The 20,679-nt window shown below is 40.5% G+C and overlaps 2 protein-coding genes across 2 annotated transcripts in view; one reads left to right on the top strand and one right to left on the bottom strand.

The window, feature by feature from the left end:
- Nucleotides 1–5,207, bottom strand: part of rabl3 (RAB, member of RAS oncogene family like 3) — a 17,230-nt gene extending 12,023 nt beyond the window's left edge. The window contains exons 1-3 of the mRNA XM_003227297.3: nucleotides 5,077–5,207; nucleotides 3,222–3,313; nucleotides 361–490 (exon numbers count right to left, since the gene is read on the bottom strand). Coding sequence (XP_003227345.1) covers nucleotides 361–490; nucleotides 3,222–3,313; nucleotides 5,077–5,122 — 268 coding nt within the window. The 5' untranslated portion in view covers nucleotides 5,123–5,207. The remainder of the gene's footprint in view (nucleotides 1–360; nucleotides 491–3,221; nucleotides 3,314–5,076) is intronic.
- On the top strand, nucleotides 5,174–20,679 carry gtf2e1 (general transcription factor IIE subunit 1). The gene is made up of 5 exons (XM_008120482.3): nucleotides 5,174–5,318; nucleotides 9,856–10,310; nucleotides 15,010–15,211; nucleotides 16,326–16,564; nucleotides 18,334–20,679. Exons 2-5 carry the CDS (start codon nucleotides 9,863–9,865, stop codon nucleotides 18,765–18,767), a joined length of 1,323 nt encoding a protein of 440 aa, XP_008118689.1. The 5' UTR covers nucleotides 5,174–5,318; nucleotides 9,856–9,862; the 3' UTR covers nucleotides 18,768–20,679.

Genomic DNA, 20,679 nt, shown 5'->3' with positions numbered 1-20,679 from the left:
CCAGCCCACTAACTTCCACCCCCTCCCACAGGAACATTATCAATTGTCTCCTATGCCAGATTGAAGTAAACAGTGCGGATTCTCCCCATGCAACTCCCATCTCTCCCCACCCCCACATGGGAAAACTAGTGATATACAATGGATTCGCCACTTAGCTCCAAACTCTAGTTGGAAATAACAGTATGGAGCTTCACCACTTCCATATTCTCTCTAATAAGAAAAGAGTGCAGAAAGGGCAAAGTGTCCTTGCTGGTTGTAGGAACACTTCTGCAACTGCTGTCTGAATCTGGGAACTCATTTTCCCCACAAAGTATCCTGGAGAATTACATAGAAATAGGCCTTACTACATGCATACATTACCATTAACTGAGTTGTAGAACATAACACGTGTGCTTTTCACGCTGCTGGCACTGCCCACTGAGCCCCCAACATCCCATAATTCAATGTAATACATTTTCTCTTCTGGAGTTCCTTCCTTGTAGTCATGAATCTGACAAAAGAAACCCAAAGTAGCAAGTAAACCAAACAAGTGCCTACTTGAAGGCAATATACTTTTTAAAAGGCAACTCATACTGTGTTATGCCTCTTCACTTATGGAATTCCGTGCACTGTATAAAGTACAATCGCCTATAGAACAAAGTACTACTCCAGGGAGTGCCACAGAAAAACATTTTTTGGGGATGGTAGGCATGGTAATGATCTGAAGAGAAAAACTTCGCATTTCTATGTAAGGCTTAGGCAGGTGCCCTTTCACATCAAACAATTATAGCACCATGATGCTACTTCAATTGCCATGGCACAGTCGGGGATGTTGAGCAGTTCTTCAGCTGTGAGTCCTAGGATTCTGGAGGATGCTACCATAACAGCTAGAGTGAAATAACAATCCTAGAATTGGGTGGTTTCAAAAGGATCTGGTGCTTGTATGCAGATCATCCAAGGATATATACTGAATGATCAGTTTGAATTTCACTGTTCTTGAGCTGATCAGTTCCACAGAGGAATACATGACTTTTTATTTGGTACACTTTTGTATTTACATGGATTGTAAATATAAGAGACTGACTTAAAGCCATGGGGGGCCGGGGGGGGGGGGGGCAGAGCTTCCTCCCATGAAAAGATCTTTTGACTATTTTTTTCCTTTTGTTTCAAAAGCAACTATTGTTTCTGAAATTGTGTCCTCAACTCTTTAATCTTCATGCTAAAGAGCTGGAATTGTTTAATTCCCTTGGGTCATGTTTTCTTAATGCATTATATGGCATTATCCACTCAACAATTGTAAATACTGTGCTCAAGTCTCAGCCACTTGCCATTTGAATTTTTCCATATAAGCAATCAAACAGCTGATTTCACCAAACAAAACACAATTGCCTGGGAAGAGATGTTTCAATAAATCTGACTTTTGCCACTGGGGGTACTTTTCTATTCGAATCTGTATAATGTACTGAAATAAAATCTGCCCATGCCACTTTCTGGCAAACCATGTGACACAAAAGTGACACACAAAGGTTGTGTTGGATATACATTTGGGCATATTAAAAATTCTTCTGCTGAGGTAACACAAATTATTTGGAGCTAGGAAACAATCAAAATCTTAGAAGTGTGTGTTCTATTTTATGTAAGATTTATTTTATTTCATCTTGTGTTTTCTGGCTTGGGATCAAAGATGTCTGAAGGCACACACAACCAGTTCTTTGGACATGTTTTGATAGTCTGCAATTCCCATTGGGGTCTGAAAATACTCCAGAGTTTAATTCAATGAGTGCTTTTATCCTAAATTGTAGCAAGTTGGGCCTTTGCTGCCAGGTGTACCTGGGTCTTCGGGCTTTATTGGAATTATGGTCAAATGTTAACTGTCCCGCAGCAAATAATTTGCAATTAGTCAGTCCTGCTAGATAGGCTCACTTTTACTTGGCTCTTAAAGCCTAAGAAGCCCCAATTCACTCAGTTCTCAGGATAAGTAGGGCTCGAGTGTCACTAAAACACTTTACAGTAAATAGTTACACTGTTTTAACTTTTTGTCATTTTGTAGCTGCCTATACTTCCCCGTCCAAAATGGCCATCTCACAATTGGCACTCACAGCACTCTTTCAAAATTCCAAATGTGTTTACAAGCCAAAAGGTTTAGTGAATCATACATTAAAGGATGATTGCTTTCATTCAAAGTGATGTATATCCAAAGACAGATAGGCTTAGGGAACGTCACCCCAGCAAAGAAATGCACCCCACCGCATTCCAGGAGGCATTAAGGAAAAATTTGCCATGAAGGCCCAAGAAGAAATTTTTTAAAACAATAATATTCAACTTACTAACAAGAACACCCATGAAATGCCACACAACATCAGTGCTGCAGCATCTGCATTGGCTTCCAACTGATTACCGTGGTCTATATAAGATGCTAGTTCTGACCTTTAAAACTCTTTACGGCCAGGGCCCATCATACCTTAGGGAACGTCTCTCCTTCTCCCATCATCGGAGGTCGCAATGACCATCCCAACGAGACTTACTTTATATACAGGGTCCTAGAGAAGTGCACTTGGAAAGGACCAGACGCAGAGCTTTTTCTATTTCTGCCCCTGCCTTATGGAATGCCTTGCTGCCCCATATGAGAGCCATGCGTGAGTTAGGGCCTTTTACCCTAGCACTCAAGACCTGGCTCTTTACTAGAACTTTTAATCTATGTTAATTTTATCAATATTTGTATGTATATATTTTTATCCTTTACAATTTTATCTTGTAAATCGCCTAGAGCATCGTGGATGGAGGGCGATTAATAAGTAATTAAATGATGATGATGATGAACTTCTTGTTGAAGAAGTGTCCATTGGCCATAAAGCAAGCAGCTTCAAAACATTGCAAAAATGTCCCACATGTTCTGGAGAGCATAACTACACTAGATCTTAGCCAAAAGGCCGAGAAGCGATACATAACATGTTTTAAGGATTTCATGGCTTAGAACCAACATCTTAAATTGCACTTGGTAGATATCAGATTCAAAAAAAGTAACCTGGCACACAAAAATGTGCTGATGCCCTCCTGCTTTGTGAAACCATATGCCCAGGGGGGCCATGCACAAGGGAAGTATGTAGAGAGTGGGCCAGTCAAGAGCACTACATGGCTAAATATAAGGCTGCCTTCTCCCCCTAGTAATACCATTTTTTTAAAAAAATGTATAGTTTCTGAAATACAGTAATACCCAGCATTATGAATTTCTTTTCACCTACTCGAACATCAACGGAGCAACCCACAGTCCAAGAGGGATTTCCCAACATTTGATTGTGACACAGTAAGTGAACAAGTGAAGACTTCCCCACACCTGCAAGAGAAGCACAAAGTGAGCCTTCACGGTAAATGTATTTGCTATTACAGTAGAGTCTCACTTATCCAAGCTAAACGGGCTGGCACAAGTTTGGATAAGCGAATATCTTGGATAATAAGGAGAGATTAAAGAAAAGCCTATTAAACATCAAATTAGATTATGATTTTACAAATTAAGCACCAAAACATCATACAAAAAATTTGAGAGAAAAAGTAGTTCAATACGCAGGAATGTTATGTTGTAATTACTTATTTACAAATTTAGCACCAAAATATCACAATATATTGAAAACATTTACTACAAAAATGGCTTGGATAATCCAGAAACTTGGATAAGCAAGGCTTGGATAAGTGAGACTCTACTGTATTTCAGTTTTATTGTATACTGTAAATGTAAATTAAGAAACTTAGATTGAATATACATTATTTTTATTCAAGCAATTATCCGTGAAAATGAGGAGCGAGAAGTGCAAGAGTGCAGGTACCCATGGAAGAGTCAGATTGTGATGGTAGCACATGACCCATGCTGAGGAGAACAGAATAAGTGGTTTGCAAGCCTGATGGGGTGACTTCAGAGGTGTGCTAACCTCCAGAGCAAAAATCTGTGATGTAACAAAAAACCAAGACTGGTCAACTTGGGAACCAATAACTCTGCAAGGCATAGCCTTCAAGACAGCATAAGGAAGCCGAAGGACTTTGATGTAGTTTGTCATCCTCTCACATGAAATACATAACCCAGGAATTGAGACAATAATAATGGAGGTGAATAACTGGCTCTGCAGATGATGCCCACTAGAACAATTGGGCTTTTTGGACCTTGGTTGGCAGTTTTGTGAAGATAGACTTCTAGCAAGTGATGGCCTTACACCTCAGAGATTGGTAGGAATGTTTTTCTAAGACTCACAAACTTGATCAGGAGGGGCATTAAACTGAATTATCTGCAGGAGGAAGACAGTTTTCTTGAAAGGATATGGTGTCCAAAGAAGGATGATAAAATGTCTGGAATCCAAGCCTATGAAGAGTGGCTTAGGTGGCTGGGTATATTTAGTTGAAGAAGATAAGGCTTAGGTTTGATAGTCAAGTTTAAACATTTGAAAGAATGTCATATTGAGGAGGAAGCAAGCTTGTTTTCTGCTACCCCAGAGACTAGGACAGTAAGAAATGGATCCAATGTACTGGAGTGATGCCACCGAAACATTGAGAAAACTAAAGGGGAAAACGTTAGGAAACATATCTTCAATGGTAGGACCTATTCAACACTGACTCAGTGTGATGAAGCCTCCTTCTCTGTTTTTAAACAGATGATGACTAGCCATTTACTAGGTGCACTTTTATCTTTAAATGGCAGGAGGTTGAACAGCATGGCTGTGGGATTCTCTTCCAACTTTATGGTTCCCCCTGGCAATAAGCAGCCTGACCTTGAAGCTGCAAGGCTATTCAATGCTAACGTTCACACTTGCCTGAAACAGACAAAAGTTCTTTCTCCCACCCTGGACTTTCCACAGATATATAAACCCCACTTGCCTAGTTTCCAACACACCTCACAACCTCTGAGGATGACTGTCATAGATGTGGGCGAAACGTCAGGAGAGAATGCTTCTGGAACATAGCTATACAGCCCGGAAAGCTCACAGCAACTCAATGAATAAAACCGTTACAAGCATTATGAATAACAATGTGTAATATATACAACAATTGCGTCTTGGAAGCGTCATGGCGAGTGTAAATTCCTTTCTTTTGCCTTCCTCGCACAAAACTCACCGGAGTCGCCCAGCACCAGAACCTTCACCCGCTCCAGGGCCGCCATCCCTTCTCGCCGACCAAAGAACCACTTCCTGTTCCGCCCACAGGGCGAGCCTCCCTTCTATTGGCCGAGGAAGGGGCGTCGCGTGACAGTGACGTCAAGCGCGACTGCGCAGCTTGTGTTTGGAGGCACCGTCGTGACGTACACGCGCGTGCGTTGGGGTCTCGCGGCGAAGGAGCTTGGCTCGGGTCCCTCACAGGTCAGTCCAAAGCGCTTCTCCCACGGCGGAGGAGAACGAAGCAAAACCTGTGGCCAACGTTCAGCTCCAACCCTTGCCTACCCCGAGGGCAAACGACCCGCGCCTTTTCCTTGAGAGAGTCAGGCGGTGGGCTCGTGTTGCTCGTTCTGTGCTCTTCAAGGCAAAACACTCGGAGGGCGGCGGGACACAATACAAAGCCTCAGGAACGGAGATAAGCAAGGAGAGCGTCGACATGTCGGGCAAGAAGCTTGCACACGTGTTGAGTATACTTCTTTCATTATCCGGGCGGAGGCCAAAATGGGGCGCTGGACAGAGAAGGATAGTCTACTTTAGGGGAGTTGAAGGAGTTAAACCACGCATGGACAAATTTAGGCCTTCCAGGTGTTTTGGACTTCAACTCCCGCCATTCCTAACTGCCTCAGGTCCCTTCCTTTCCCCCCTCAGCCGTTTAAGTTGAGGGGGGAAAGGAAGGGGCCTGAGGCAGTTAGGAATGGCGGGAGTTGAAGTCCAAAACACCTGGAAGGCCCAAATTTGCCCATATCAGAGTTAAACCATTTCCCTCTGTTTTCCTGTTATTCCTTCCTCCCAGTTCTCCCATCTGGAAACAACCTTCCTTTATGGGAAGGGAAAGGGAGAAATAACCAGCAAAAACGGAGGAAATTGTTTTCCTCTTCAACCCCCCCCCCCCATAAAATGGACTATCCTTCTCTTTCTCTACTCCCATTTGGAATCCACCCAGATAATGGAACAGTACCAGTGTCCCCGGTGGTACATCAGGCCAGCCGCTTAGGCCCTTACCTGCATTCTTCTGTGGCGGAGACCAGGCGCAGGTTTACCTCTGGCAGCCCCCACCTGGAGGAAGCGGGCCTTAGGTTTGAAGATGGGGCAAGAAGGGAAGAAAAATAAACCTCCACTCACCTGCTTTCCTTGCAGTTCTTTACCACATTCCTTTCCAGTATTTTTACCACATTCCTTTCCACTGGTCAGAACGAAGTCCAAGTTATGAGCAACTTAAATAGCTGGATCTGTTTAGCCCAGGCATGGAAAAATTCCGGCTCTCCAGGTGACCCTCCCAGAATTCCTAACAGTTGGTAGGCTGTTGTGAGAATTTTAGTCAGAACACCTGAAGGGCTGGAGCTTGCTCATGCCTGGTTTAGCATGTAGAAGAGAAGGTTGAGAGGAGTCATGATGGCCATGTATAACTATGTGGAAGGATGTCTTAAGGAAGAGGGAGCAGGCTTGTTTTGCCCTTTTTACACAGATGAATAAAATCCCACACTATCTGTTTTGAACTGGGATACATGGCAGGAGCCCCTGGGGGCACAGCAGGTTAAAGCTCTGAGCTGCTGAACTTGCTGACCAAAAGGTTGTTGATTCGAATCTTGGGAGCGGAGAGAGCTCCAGCTGTCAGCCCCAGATTCTGCCAACCTAGCAGTTCAAAAACATGCAAATGTGTGTAGATCAATAGGTACCGCTCCGTCAGAAAGGTAACGGCGCTCCATGCAGTCATGACAGCCACATGACCTTGAAGGTATCTATGGACAACGCTGGCTCTTTGGCTTAGAAATGAAGATGAGCACCAACCCTCAGAGTCGGACACGACTAGACTCAATATCAGGGGAAAACCTTTACCTACATGGCAGTGTGGACTCAGATATTCCAGTTCAAAGCAAATATTGTGCGTTATTCTGTCTTGATAATCTGGGTTATATGGCTGTGCAGAAGAGCCCTAAGGCCCCTTCTATACTGTCATAAAATCCAGGTTATCTGCATTAAACTGGATTATAAGGCAGTGTAGACTCATATAATCCAGTTCAAAGTAGATAATGCGCATTATATGCTTTGAAAATCTGGATTATATGGCAGTGTAGAAGGGGCCTAGGACTCAATGGAGAAATGGCTTCAAATTACAGGAAAGGAGATTCCATTTGAACATTAGGAAGAATGTCCTGACTAAAAGTTGTCCAACATTGGAACTCGCTACCTTAGTGTGATGAAAGCTCCATCTCTTTAAACAGAGGCTGGATTGCCATCTATTAGGGGTACTTTGATTATGCCTGTTCTGCATGGCAGAAAGGGGTTGAACTGGATGGCCCTTGTGGTCTCTTCCAGTTCTGTTATTCATATGAAAAAGCAGAGGGCTCAGCTCCTCTGACTTGTATAGCCGTCTAGTAATAGAAACTAAGCACATTTGTCCCTTCTTTATTTGCGCTATCAGTCTGTCTCTGTAATGTATAATTTGGCCTTGTGAAAAAGCCTGTAAAAGGCAGGCCCAAGGTACCCACTAACATCTGTAATCAAAGCAATTCTCTTTCCATGTTAATATACTGGGGGCATCAAATTATTAATGCCTATTTGAACAAATAACTGGAATCTTATCAGTAGCATTCTATGAGTAAACCCCCATCAAGAATGTAAAGCCAGGGACTCAATGGAAAAATTACAGGAAAGGAGGTTCCACATGAACATTAGTAAGAACTATTTAGAAGTGGAACTCTCTGCCTTGGAGTATGGTGGAGGCTCCCTCTTTGGGGGCTTTTAAACAAAGGCTGGATGGACATCTGTCAGGGGTATTTTGATTGTGCTGTTCCAGCATGGCAGGAAGTTGGACTGGATGGCCCATATGGTCTCTTCCAACTCTATGATTTTATCTGTAATGTAATCATCCCCTTTTTCTACTGCCTTCTACCTTACTAAGCATTTTGTCTTTTCCAGTGAGCCATGGAAAAGGCCGGGCTGTGGCGCATCTGGTTAGTAGCCAGCTGCAATAAATCACTACTGACCGAGAGGTCATGAGTTCGATGCCAGCCCACGTCGGAGTGAGCGCCCGACCATAAAAAATAACCCAGCTTGTTGTTGACCTAAGCAACCCGAAAGATAGTTGCATCTATCAAGTAGGAAATTTTAGGTACCACTTATGCGGGGAGGCTAATTTAACTAATTTACAACACCATAAATATCATCCAGCAGCATGTAGAAAGGAATGAGGAAGCAATCCATCAAGGACTTGGTGTCACAGCAGATGAAGCAGCAGCTCCCCCTGTGGCTGTAATCGAGCATACCCTCTTGAAGCCTGGAAGCTGGAAAAAATGTTAAATTGCCGTCTCTGTCTGTATGTCTAATGACATTGAATGTTTTCCATGTATGTGTACATGGTGATCCGCCCTGAGTCCCCTTCGGGTTGAGAAAGGCAGAATATAAATACTGTAAATAAATAAAATAAAGAATAATGTCTTCTCATGGCCAAAGTTTGACAATCTCAGTTAAAATATCTTGGCTTTTGGGGGAGTCCAAATTTGATTTGCTAGGGCCAGTTTGTCTTTTCAACAGTCCATAGTATTTGTAGAACTCTTTGCCCATTTCAAATTAATTTACTTTCTTCCTGTCAACTGTCTTCATTGACCAGTTTTCACAGTCATACATAGACATGAGAAGTGTAATGACATGGATAATTTTAACTTTAGTGTTTAATGATATATCTTCACAATTCAAGAACTGAATTGTGGTCTAGTTCCTTCAAATTTCCAAGTTGTAGTCTATGCATTTTTGACTGCAGCCTCCATTCTGATTCTGAGAAAGATACAGATGTCTTCATCATCTCTTTTACAGTAATGTAAATCATCTGTGGTCCTTATTTTTGTTTTCTTGATGTTTATCTTTAAACCTGCCATTGTTATTTCTTCCTCGACTTTCTTCAATAATCGTGCCATGTCTTTGTTATTTTCAGGTAATTGTATGGTATTATCTGAATCTTCCAATTTTCATGCTCCCTTCCTCAGAATTTAATCCTGCTTTATGTATGATACAGTTTGCTAATTAATCCGATAGAGCAACAAAATGCAGTTTTGCCTGACCACATTGCCAATTGGAAATCATTCTGTTTTCCGGTCTTGATGGAAGCTTCTTATCCTGAGTACAGGTTGCGTATCAGGATAATCAAATCTTGTAGAACACTGATTTGTTTAAGAGCAATCTGTATTTTTTTAAATCAAAACCTTTGCTGCAGTCTATAAAGCATTGGCTGATATTCTTCTAAAATTCTTTGATGCACTACATAATCCAATGTGTGTTTATAATGTGCTTCTTTCCTAAATCCAGCTTGGACATCTGATATTTCTTGTAGAATTTTGAGCATGACACTCATGCTTAAGTAATTAGCTTGATTTTGGCTAAGCTAAGTCTGCAAATATTACTTTGGCTTTCTTAAAATTGATAATCAACTTGGCCTAACCTTTCCTTTTTAGAAAAATCTTGACCATCCCACTCAAGGATGCATAACTCAGCTTGGCATAACAGGTCACGCTAAAAGGTGTTTAATATTTAGGTGTATCCTATTGCTCCAGATCCTAGGTAGGCGTTTAAATGCTGCATGTTATGATTTGTGTTGAGTTTCTCCCATTTTATTGTAAAATCTGTGTGCTGGTGTGATAGTGGTTTTGATGCTATTGATTGGAAGGTGGTGATGAGATGGGGGAAAGAAGCAAAGCTGCAGTAATTAATTTTTGAGCCATTGTTTTCTTTGCTTTTGTTCCAATAGACGTGATATGACAGACCCAGATGTTCACACTGAAGTCCCAGCTTCTCTAAAGCGTCTTGCCAAGTATGTAGTGCGTGGTTTCTATGGTACTGAACATGCTTTGGCTCTGGACATACTAATTCGGAACACATGTGTAAAAGAGGAAGACATGTTGGAGTTACTCAAGTTTGATCGGAAGCAGTTGCGGGCTGTTCTCAACACTCTCAAAGGTGACAAGTTCATCAAATGCAGAATGCGAGTGGAAACAGCTCCAGATGGCAAGACCACCCGGCATAACTTTTATTTCATCAATTACCGCTTACTGGTCAATGTCGTAAAGTATAAGCTAGACCATATGAGGAGGAGAATTGAGACTGATGAGAGAGATTCTACCAACCGAGCCTCCTTCAGATGTCCTATTTGCTTCAGCACTTTCACAGATTTAGAGGCAAATCAGTTGTTTGATATTAAAAAAGGTAAGGTGCAAAATTGAATACCTCCCCCCAAAAGAGATTATTTGGTTGCTTCTCAGAAAAGGTTGATACTGGTATGAGAACAACACTTTGGTTGGTTTTTGATAACAGTTGTTACTCCTAACAAATGTTCTCAATGGACACGGAGCAGCACAGTTGAATAATATGAACTGAGCATTAAAAACTGCTCAACATTTAGTGGAAATGTACTGTATTTCAAACTAAAGGAAAAACCAGCAGAAACAAGCATGTAGTTTCAGTACTCATGTTAGTGACAGCAAACAATTTTAAGAATTGTAGTAGACTTCAGAGAGTGGCATAGCTTTGTTGAGACAGTCAGTCCTGTCAAGAGTGTTCAGCATTGTCACTGTGTTGTCTTATGAGTAGGTTTTTTATTCCTTTGTCTACATGCCACAGTACTCACTCTAGTCTCTTTCACACATTCTCCCTTTTATTCTTCCATAGGGAGCAGGAGAGGGGGAATTTGCTGCCATACTGATTATTTAAGTATAGTAATATGCATTAGTAAATTAAATCTGCCTTTCTCTTGGTGGGTTCTCCCCAGGTAGATTGTGTTTTTTCCATGCAAATTGGACTCTGTGCATCCTACAAAAACAGCTGTTTGGCAGGGTATGGTGAAAGGTGTTTTCACAGGGAAGGCAGCACATAAAATAGCCCTCTGCACATGTTACCTAACCTTTCATAATTGCACTTCCACAGTCCAGGTTCACTTCAGCTCAGTTTGGAGCTGCTTGAGCTCCATTACAACTTGTATCTCAATCCAAACCCTACTCTCCTGAGTAAACAGAGCAAACTGCGGCCTTCCAGATGTTACTGTCAGTTCTAGTCACAATGTCTAATGATGAGGAAGACAATTGTAATCCAGCATCTGGAGGACCGCATAAAATGACATGACAGGCCAGATTTGGCCCATAGGCCTTGAATTTGAGACATGTACCTTGAGCCCTTGCAAGCTGCCTTGATCTCTTCCATTGTTCTATTGTGTGGTGAAGGAAACAGGGAGGTAGTAAGTCTCTTGAACTGCTATAGCCCATACATATGCCATGAGAATAGTAGTGAGCAGTCCTAGAAGCAGTTTGTGTGAGCAGATTATTTTCCATCTGTTGCAAAAAGGGGAAACAGTTTAAAGAGCATGGTAATTTATATGCATCAAACAGCTGATTATATTCCGGAGAAGACTGTTAGCTACTCTGCCTTGAACTTTTAACTGGGCTTTTCGTTCACTTTACTCTTCCTTGAACTTTTAACTGGGCTTTTCGTTCACTTTTTCTTTAATTAGTATGCTCTCAACTGGCATCCTTGACATTCAGGATCAGTCCCTTGTACTTTACATGAAAACGAAGAACATTTCTGATACTTCACAAGCAGTGGTGTTTGTTAAAGATGCAAGATATTTCTGGATACATTCTGAGTGGTGCACAATGAATATTTTAGCTGAATAGAGGGAATAGAAGAGAGTTTAAGGAACAGATGGAACAGTGGAACCAAACTGAGGCTCCTTTCGCACAACTGTATAAAATCCACATTGAACGGGATTATATGGCAGTATGGACTCAGATAACCCAGTTTATAGCTGATATCATGGATTATCTACCTTGATATTCTGGGTTATATAGCTGTGTGGAAAGGCTCTGGGAGGAAGTGGGTGAGAACAGTTAAAGGCATCACTGAGGCTCATTGTAGACAAAGGAAAGAATTTTTGAAAAAACCATTTTTATTAACACCACAAATTTATATAGTATAAAATAGCATATAGGGGGGAAACTAATACCACACCACAAAACTACCTTACAAAACTACTAAAATACCACAAGATACAAAAATAATGAGGAAAAAAGATAAGTGACTTCCAACATTCCAGCTAATGATGGCTGAAAACAAGAATTAAGAATGAAAACAGAGGGCACATTCTAGTGCTCTGCTTGCAGTAATGTCAGGACCAGTGCTCTCCAGCGTTCCATTCTGCGAATCCTGCTCCAAGGGAGCTTCCTTGCATTCTTTGCAGGCTTTTAGAATGAGATGGAAGAGAAAAGGCAGTCCTATTTGGAGGCAACATCCACCAGTAGAGGTACCCTGCTGGATTTTGGTCAGTTAAACCACTTCCAAATCCTGTCTTTTTTTCACTTTAATCATTCTAATGGAATGATTAAAGCGAGCTTTTTATACTGGTTTTAAACCACATCATTGTGTTGCAGTAGCAGATTCCCAGATTAGCTTAGTGTTTACACCTTATTTTATTATTTTGGTTATTTAATATTTAATGTTTATTTTACTTAAGTGATATTTGTCTTTACCGTTCTAATGTAGCACAAATCCTATGTAAAATCATATTACGTCTTTTTGACATTAATATTGAAATCTGAAATATATACAGAGGCTAATGGAATAAAAATATTTTTCTGCATATTTTGGAAATCACTGAAGCTGTTTTAGATAGTTTAGACCAGGGGTCCCCAAACTAAGGCCCGGGGGCCGGATGCGGCCCATCGAAGCCATTTATCCGGCCCCCACGGCACAAGGGCAGAAGGGGGTTGGGCTAAATGACCCAAGGGGTCTCTTCTTCTCTTACAACCCTTATTATTATTATTATTATTATTATTATTATTATTATTATTATTAATAACATTGAGGCTGGGTGGACATCTGTCAGGGGCAATACTAATGGCTTTTGGTGCACAAAGGCAGAAGGGGATAGAACTAAATGGCCCAAGGGGTCTCTTCCAACCCTCTTTATTATTATTGTTATTATTATTATTATTATTATCATTGAGGCTGGGTGGCCATCTGTCAGGGATGTTTTGCTTGTGCTTTTGGTGCACAAAGGCAGAAAGGGATTGGACTCAATGGCCCAAGGGGTCTCTTCCAACCCTCTTTATTATTATTGTTATTATTATTATTATTATTATTATCATTGAGGCTGGGTGGCCATCTGTCAGGGATGCTTTGCTTGTGCTTTCGGTGCACAAAGGCAGAAGGGGATTGGACTCAATGGCCCAAAGGGTCTCTTCCAACCCTCTTTTTTATTATTATTATTGTTGTTGTTGCTGTTGTTGTTGTTGTTGTTGTTATTATTATTATTATTATTATTATTATTGCTCGGTGGCCAACTATAGTCCGGCCCTCCAACGGTCCGAAAGATCATGAACTGGCCCCCTGTTTAAAAAGTTTGGGGACCCCTGGTTTAGACCTATCATTTTAAGTTTTATATATATAGAAGTTATTTTCATTTTTTGTAGTTCATTATGTGGTTGATATTGGAATAGCTGGAGCTTATACCTGGTATATAAATATTTTAGTTAAGAATTTGAAAAACATGTAACAATGTTGAGGTCTTTCAATACCTATTGAAGTGTCATGAATACTTTTAAACAAAGGTTCTTTTGTTGTAATTTTAGTGTGAGGGTATATCCGCACAACTTTCACACAAAGAACAACATTAGACATATAGGCTGTATATAACTACATTAAATACACAAACTACAGCTACATTGGCTAACAAACAAAGGAGATTTTACCACATCTACTCATCATTCACACTTCATCTTTCACATGCATACACCACCATTCTTCCTTTGTCTCCTGCAGAAAAACACCTGCACTTAGGCCAAATTGCTTCCCTGCAAATCTGCCACTTTTCCAATACTTCTAAAACTCTTCCAAAATTCACTTCTTCCTCTCAAGCCTGAGCAGGCAGATTCCCAGACTTCTGCTTTCCATGCAGATGTGTTTCCAGGTAAATACACCAATTCTCTCTTCTTCCCATGTAGAAGAGTGGCGGATGGGCCAAACTCTGGTCTGCCACAGTTTTGGAATATTAGAAGGTTTCTTATTTAGCAATATTTCTCCTGTTACAAAAAGTTGAAGAAACCATAAACAAGTTGTTTTCCACTAAGAGTTAATCAAGTCAGCAATGTCAACAGTTAATCATTGTCACAGTTCTCATCAGCAACATTTAATTACAGTTTAGCAGTGTAATTATTTTCCAGTCCTCAATATTTTAGAATTCTGTCTTCAGCCCAATTAGGCCCCATTCATACTTCTTTCATACAATGTCACTCAGACCAAACATCATTTAGTTTCCACACACTATATTTTATCCATGACAGTAGTGACTCGGGAATAGATTCCTTTTGACACTTGAGCACTAACTGGTGGTGAGGCATAAAATGAATTCATTGTGTCAACATTAAAATAGGTCAGTTTGGGTATATTTGGTTAAAATAATGGCAGTTGTGACTGTTAATATCAATTTAGGTGCACTTCAGGTGAAAAACAAGAAATTAGTGCTTTATTGAGTAAAATATGTCATACAAAGTATTTAAGCTAGAAATTGTCAGATTGAGCATAAAATAGAAAACACCAAAAATCCCTGGCTGGGGTCACAGTGAAGATGGCCATTTGTGGAATGTGTCTTTGGTAAAAACTAAAACAATTTGGCTTGTGAAACCTTTGTATAATACACTAATCCTTAATCTCATCTGTTACCTGGGTTGTGCAGTTGACATATAAAGTCTAAAATTAGATCAGAGCCAAAAATATTTTTTTCCTCACACATCTTTAAAAAGTATAGCTGTTATTTTTAAAAATAGTTGTAATCTGAGAAAAAAGGTCTTTTATCATAAGGAGACATCCTTTAAATGCTGCTTATGTTTCAGTTGTTAGCCATTTTGCTTTTGCTCAGGGATTTTCCGCTGTACCTTTTGTGAGACTGAAGTGGAAGAAGATGAATCAGCAATGCCCAAAAAGGATGCAAGGACACTTGTGGCACGATTTAATGAACAGATAGAGCCCATCTATGAGGTGCTGCGTGAGACAGAGGATGTTAACCTGGCCCACGAACTGCTTGAGCCTGAGCCCATGGAAATCCTTGCTCTGAAGCAGAGGTGGGTTTGGGATACTAAATTTCCTGCATGGCAATGAGAAGTTGGAAGTCTTATCAAACACTTTTAAGATGTGAGATTGCATGTACAATATTTGTGTGAACTGCATAATTGGTCCTTGGATATGGAAATTAAAGCTAGGCTTTGGTAGACATGGGTTCTTTGGCCAGCTATGAAGCATAAAACCATGAATATAGCAATGCATATGCTTCCTGATAAAGTTACCTAAATTAGACTAACATGTCCCATCGTTGAGAGAGGGCGGGATATAAATAAAGTTTATTATTATTGTAAAATAATCCAGTGGGGCTAAATCAGCAGTTTCCAATCTGGGGGTTGTGACCCCCAGAGAGGTCGATTAGTCATTTTCCAGGAGTTGCGGCACTTCCTGTTTGGCCCCATCCCCTCTGCAGGCAGTGTGAGCCGGACAAGATGGCTTCCAACTGTGGGTTCTTAACTTTCTGGATGTTTACTCTATTCTCGTTTATCAATACAACCTGGAGCTCCTGATGGTGCAGTGAGCTAAACCCTTCTGCCAGCAGGATTGCTGACTTGAAGGTTGGGTTGTGAACCTGAAGGTTGCTAGTTCGAATTCAATCTGGGGAGAGTTTGGAGGAGCTTCCTCTATCAGCTCCAGCTCCCTATGCGGGGACATGAGAGAAGCCACCCACAAGGATGGTAAAAACATCAAAACATCCGGGTGTCTCCTGGGCAATGTCCTTGCAGACCGCCAATTCTCTCATACCAGAAGCGACTTGCGATTTCTCAAGTCACTCCTGACATGAAAAAAAAAAAACCATTACAAACCTAGAATTTTTTAAACTATCTAAGTATTGTGGCTTATTCTTATTTGAGGAATCTTATCTGCAATAATAAATGCTTTTGATTGTATATTCCTGCATAGCAGAGAATCCAATTGGATGGTCCCTGTGGTCTCTTCCAACTCTTATGATTCAAAGTAGAAAGTAGAATCTGATATACAAACACTACAGAATCACAAATGGTCTTGCCATTTTAGATTTAATCATTTCATGCATTCCCACAAATGCAGAACAATTTTAAATTTGTTGGACTGATGGGTTAGTAATATATGTGCTGTTGTATGAATTATATACAGCAAGGAGCGGACTGTTGGTGCAATGGGAAGTGGCCTACCAAGTGGACAGCACAGGGAAGCCTGGTCCGCGAAGGGACCTTCTTATGAAGATTTGTACACCCAGAATGTAATCATCAGTATGGAGGACCAGGAGGATCTGCATCAGCCGACCAGTGAAGGGAAGCCACCCAGAGAGAGGCCAGTCTGGCTGCGGGAGAGCACAGTGCAAGGTGCTTATGATCCTGATGAGATTAAAGAAGGTAAGAAAGACTAATAATAATTTTATTTTTGTACCCCGCCACCATCTCCCCAGAGGGACTCGGGGCGGCTTATAGATATACAGTAATATCAAATACAAAAACACACAAATAAATTTAAAAGGCATTAAAAATCACAATCATTATAAAACACATGAAAACCACAGCAATAAAAACATGAAATGAGCTAAGCAAAGTGCACTGAGTGGAACTTGTAAACAAGAAGGAAGTTAAGGTGCGACAAGGTCATGGGAAGAGCCTTAAACTGGGGTGAACTCTGAGGCTATGTCAAGGAGTTAACCAACAGGTACAACTGGTCAGAAGAAACCGCTAGTACCAGGGGTTAGCAAACAGTGGGTGGTACTTCTTCAAAGGCCTGTTTGAAGAGCCAGGTTTTCATGCTCTTCCTGAACACTTCCAAGGTGGCAGCTTGCCTAATTTCCCTGGGTAGCGCGTTCCAGAGCCGGGGAGCCGCCACGGAGAAGGCCCTCTCCCTCGTCCCCACCAACCACACTTGTGACGGAGGCGGAAGCAAGAGGAGGGCCTCCCCTGATGAACGAAGGGATCGTGCGGGTTCATAGGGGGAGATGCGGTCAGAAAGGGGACAGAGGGGGAGAGACGTGTTCTATAATCTTAAGGGGATCTTGGAATATGATCGCATAGAGTCCAGAAGGTAGGAATATGCACACTGCCTCATCGTTACACGTTGTTCTGGTACAAACCTGTTGGACATCTACAGTCCTTTGGGCGGACCTTCTCTCTTTCACACCACCCTCTCAACGTGTTTGGTGGGAACACAGGAGAGGGCCTTTTTAGTGGTTGTTCCTAGACTTTGAAAATTGTGCCCAAGAGAGACCAGGATAGCCCAATATTTTTTGCCTTCAAGACCTTTCTTTGGCATTTGTGGGAGGATAAGGGGAACACTGCTCTGGAGGTTTGGGTGAGATTCTGGGGGGGATTTGGAGTTCTGAACATAGTTTTAAGTGTATTTATTATATCTTAACTATATTTAACTTAAATATATAACACAAATATTTAATTGTTTTTTTGTTTTTTATTTACCTTTTTAAAATATATTGGGTGGTGTCACGTAATTGTGAACTGCATTGAGTCCCCATGGGGAGAAAGACAGGACAGAATTAATAAATAAAACACTTGGAGCTTAGAAAATTACTTTTGAAAATGTAATTATTTACTTATAAATTTCCAATTCTTCCAAATAGTAACAGGTTTTAAAGATAAATTCTTGCTGTGTCATTTTTGAATACAAAAATATTTCTTAGTTTTTGTAAAAATCTAAATGCTTTTAAAAATCTAAATGCTACCAACCACTGGCTCGTGATTTAACTTTTCTAAAATCAAGTCCTTAAACTGTCCTATTCTTGGCTACCAAAGGTAGCTCAAAGTGTAAAATGGAAGGTATATCACTCTAGAAGACACCTGAGCCTAGTTCTCACTGTTTCTTTGGCTTGAAACTTGAATAGCAGAAGTCTGCTCCATATGAAAATATTGCTTATATGAATAAAGTTAGAAGATTGGAGAAACGATGTGAGGCTAGACATTCTGTGTAGAGTGATTTACTTTTCTTTATATGTCCACAACTGCAGGTTGAATTACCCAGAATTGCTCAGTTTAGTGGGCATCAGGCCTTCCTTGAGGTGCTTATAACAGAAAAGTCTTTGGTGTTTTCATGTATGGTAAATGATTATAACACCCAGCATTAGCTGACAAAATTACTCCTATCTCATGGAGCATCTATTCCTTTCTTGCAGGTGGTCAAGACATGGATATGTTACAGGAAGGGGAAGAAGGTCAGGCTGCCCTAGACAGTAATGAGGAAGTGATGCGTGCTCTACTCATCCATGAGAAAAAGGTCTCTTCTGCCTCAGTGGGGGCCAAGGGAGGAATGGCTCCATTGTCTAACCCCAATGCCAGTGATTCTGAAAGTGAAACAAGTGAGTCAGATGAAGACTCCCCTCCCCATGCATCTGGTGCTACAACAACGCTCAGTAGGCTAACGGAAGAAGATGACGATGACGAGGAGTTTGAGGTGGTGACAGAGGACCCCACTGTCATGGTGGCAGGACGTCCATTTTCTTACAGTCAAGTCAACCAGCGGCCTGAGTTGGTGGCTCAAATGACTCCGGAGGAGAAGGAACAGTATATAGCAATGGGGCAACGTATGTTTGAGGACATGTTTGATTAGCTTCCCTCTGCATGGGCAACATTTGCAGATGATCTTCACTTGGAAATTTTGCAACACAGCAAAAGTCTGAATTGCGGGTGTTCCCCTTTTCATTTAAGTCAGACAATCTGTAGAGTCAAACATAAAGCGATGATTGCTTTAACTGGTGAACTATCAAAGATAAGTAAAGAGGGAGCCAACTTTCCTAAACCTATATCTGATATGTAAATTCTACATCCTCTCCATTATATTATAATTAGTTTTTTGTTTGACCTAGGAAATCTGTTTTGTTCTTCTGGTAGCTTATTTTTTGTTTTAGAAGTGAGTTTTAAAGGCATTATCTAGACTATTAGCTTCTGAGAGCAACTGATAGTGGCATCTTTAAGATTATATTAAGGGATTGCTGCTTTTGAATTACATATGACCCAGTTGTAAGTACTTCGCTGTTTTGCAAATAAGATATGTATAATACTCACTTCTTGATACAACACTCCCCCTCCCTGGGCCTTGTTCACTTGTCTAGGCAATCTGTATCCATAGCCACAGGAGAACATTTGTGATACCATTTTAACCATTGGACATTTGACTGTCATAATATTTTTAAAATAATTGCTTTGAGAGGAAAATACACAAGGAACAAAGCCATTTCTTTGTTGGTCCCCTGTTAAAATACTCTTGGTAATCCTGGCCTATTTTTAGATTGCTTTTGTAGTCTTAAAACACTGTTTCTTTGCTAATATGAGCCAATTCCTAGTTTTTTTTTCATGCAATCACTTGCAATACTATAATTTTCAAATGAGGGAATTTGACTTTAAAAGGTGACTTCAGTTCTCTATTCCAGAGACTGTTATATATGTCCCGTTGGTTAATAAGCAGCATTTTAGTATTGACACTAAATTAGTTCCAGTGAAGTTAGGATCAAATGTATCAGGCCCCTTCTACACAGCTGTATAAAATCCAGGTTATCTGCTTTGAACTGGACTATCTGGCAGTGTAGAATGGCCCCCAAACACATTTCCTCCCAAGATTTATTATCCATGCTGAATGCATAAACTACTGTGTCTTCTTGACAGATTTGCCATGAAAGAACTGGAAATGCAGCATGGCAGTCTTGTTATTCATAGATTCAGTCCTAAAAAGTGCATTTCCCTTGATTTAAGACTCTCATCCAAGTCAGTGAAGAGTGTGGGGATTTTTTTAAAAAAACAGATTATGCAGAATTTGGTTGGATGCCAGTATTTCGCATGGCATGGCCTATTTTGATATTCCCAGCAGTGCCTTTATAAAATAATTCATGGTGGTTCTTTTTGCGTTTTTAAAAATTAACCTTTAGGAAGATCATTGTGTTTTTTGGTATTTGGCTTTACAGTAGAGCAAATTGTAAAAAGATCGAGTATTTCAAAGATCTAGCATTTGTTGGACATTCCAGTTTATTTTACTGGAATGGTACAAGTTATCAAGCTTCTAAATTGTAAACCTAATGTATATTAACCATGTACGTTTTGCCATGTCTGTGTGATGTTTCTCTGATGAATTTGTTTTCAGAAATTCTAACAGATAAAGTTTAGATTTATCTATTCCATTTTAAAATAGGAATTGATAACCTGATCCTTCAATTGAATAACATTTATTTTTCATTTATAAATGAGCAAGTTGAAATGGCTGTTTTTATTTTATTCATTGGTAATGCTTGTGAAGGACTGTTGTCCTACTTTCTTGGAAGAGTTCAGAGCTATTTCTACATGATGCCAAAGTCTGTCTCCATTTCCTACTTGCCTGATAGAACAGACTCCTACAAATATATTAAAGGCTCACAGGATTGTGATAGTCACTGAATTCAGTGCTGGCATCTCTGTGTCTCTTTGTGTTGATAAAAGTGGATTTCAGTTGGATCTTTCATTAAAATTCCTTCCCCAACACAGGAACATCATAA

Source organism: Anolis carolinensis, chromosome 2 (genome assembly GCF_035594765.1).
Source record: "Anolis carolinensis isolate JA03-04 chromosome 2, rAnoCar3.1.pri, whole genome shotgun sequence".
Classification (NCBI taxonomy): Eukaryota; Metazoa; Chordata; class Lepidosauria; order Squamata; family Dactyloidae; genus Anolis; species Anolis carolinensis.
The sequence above is the reverse complement of the archived record's forward strand: the minus strand, read 5'-3'. Positions and strand labels throughout refer to the sequence as shown.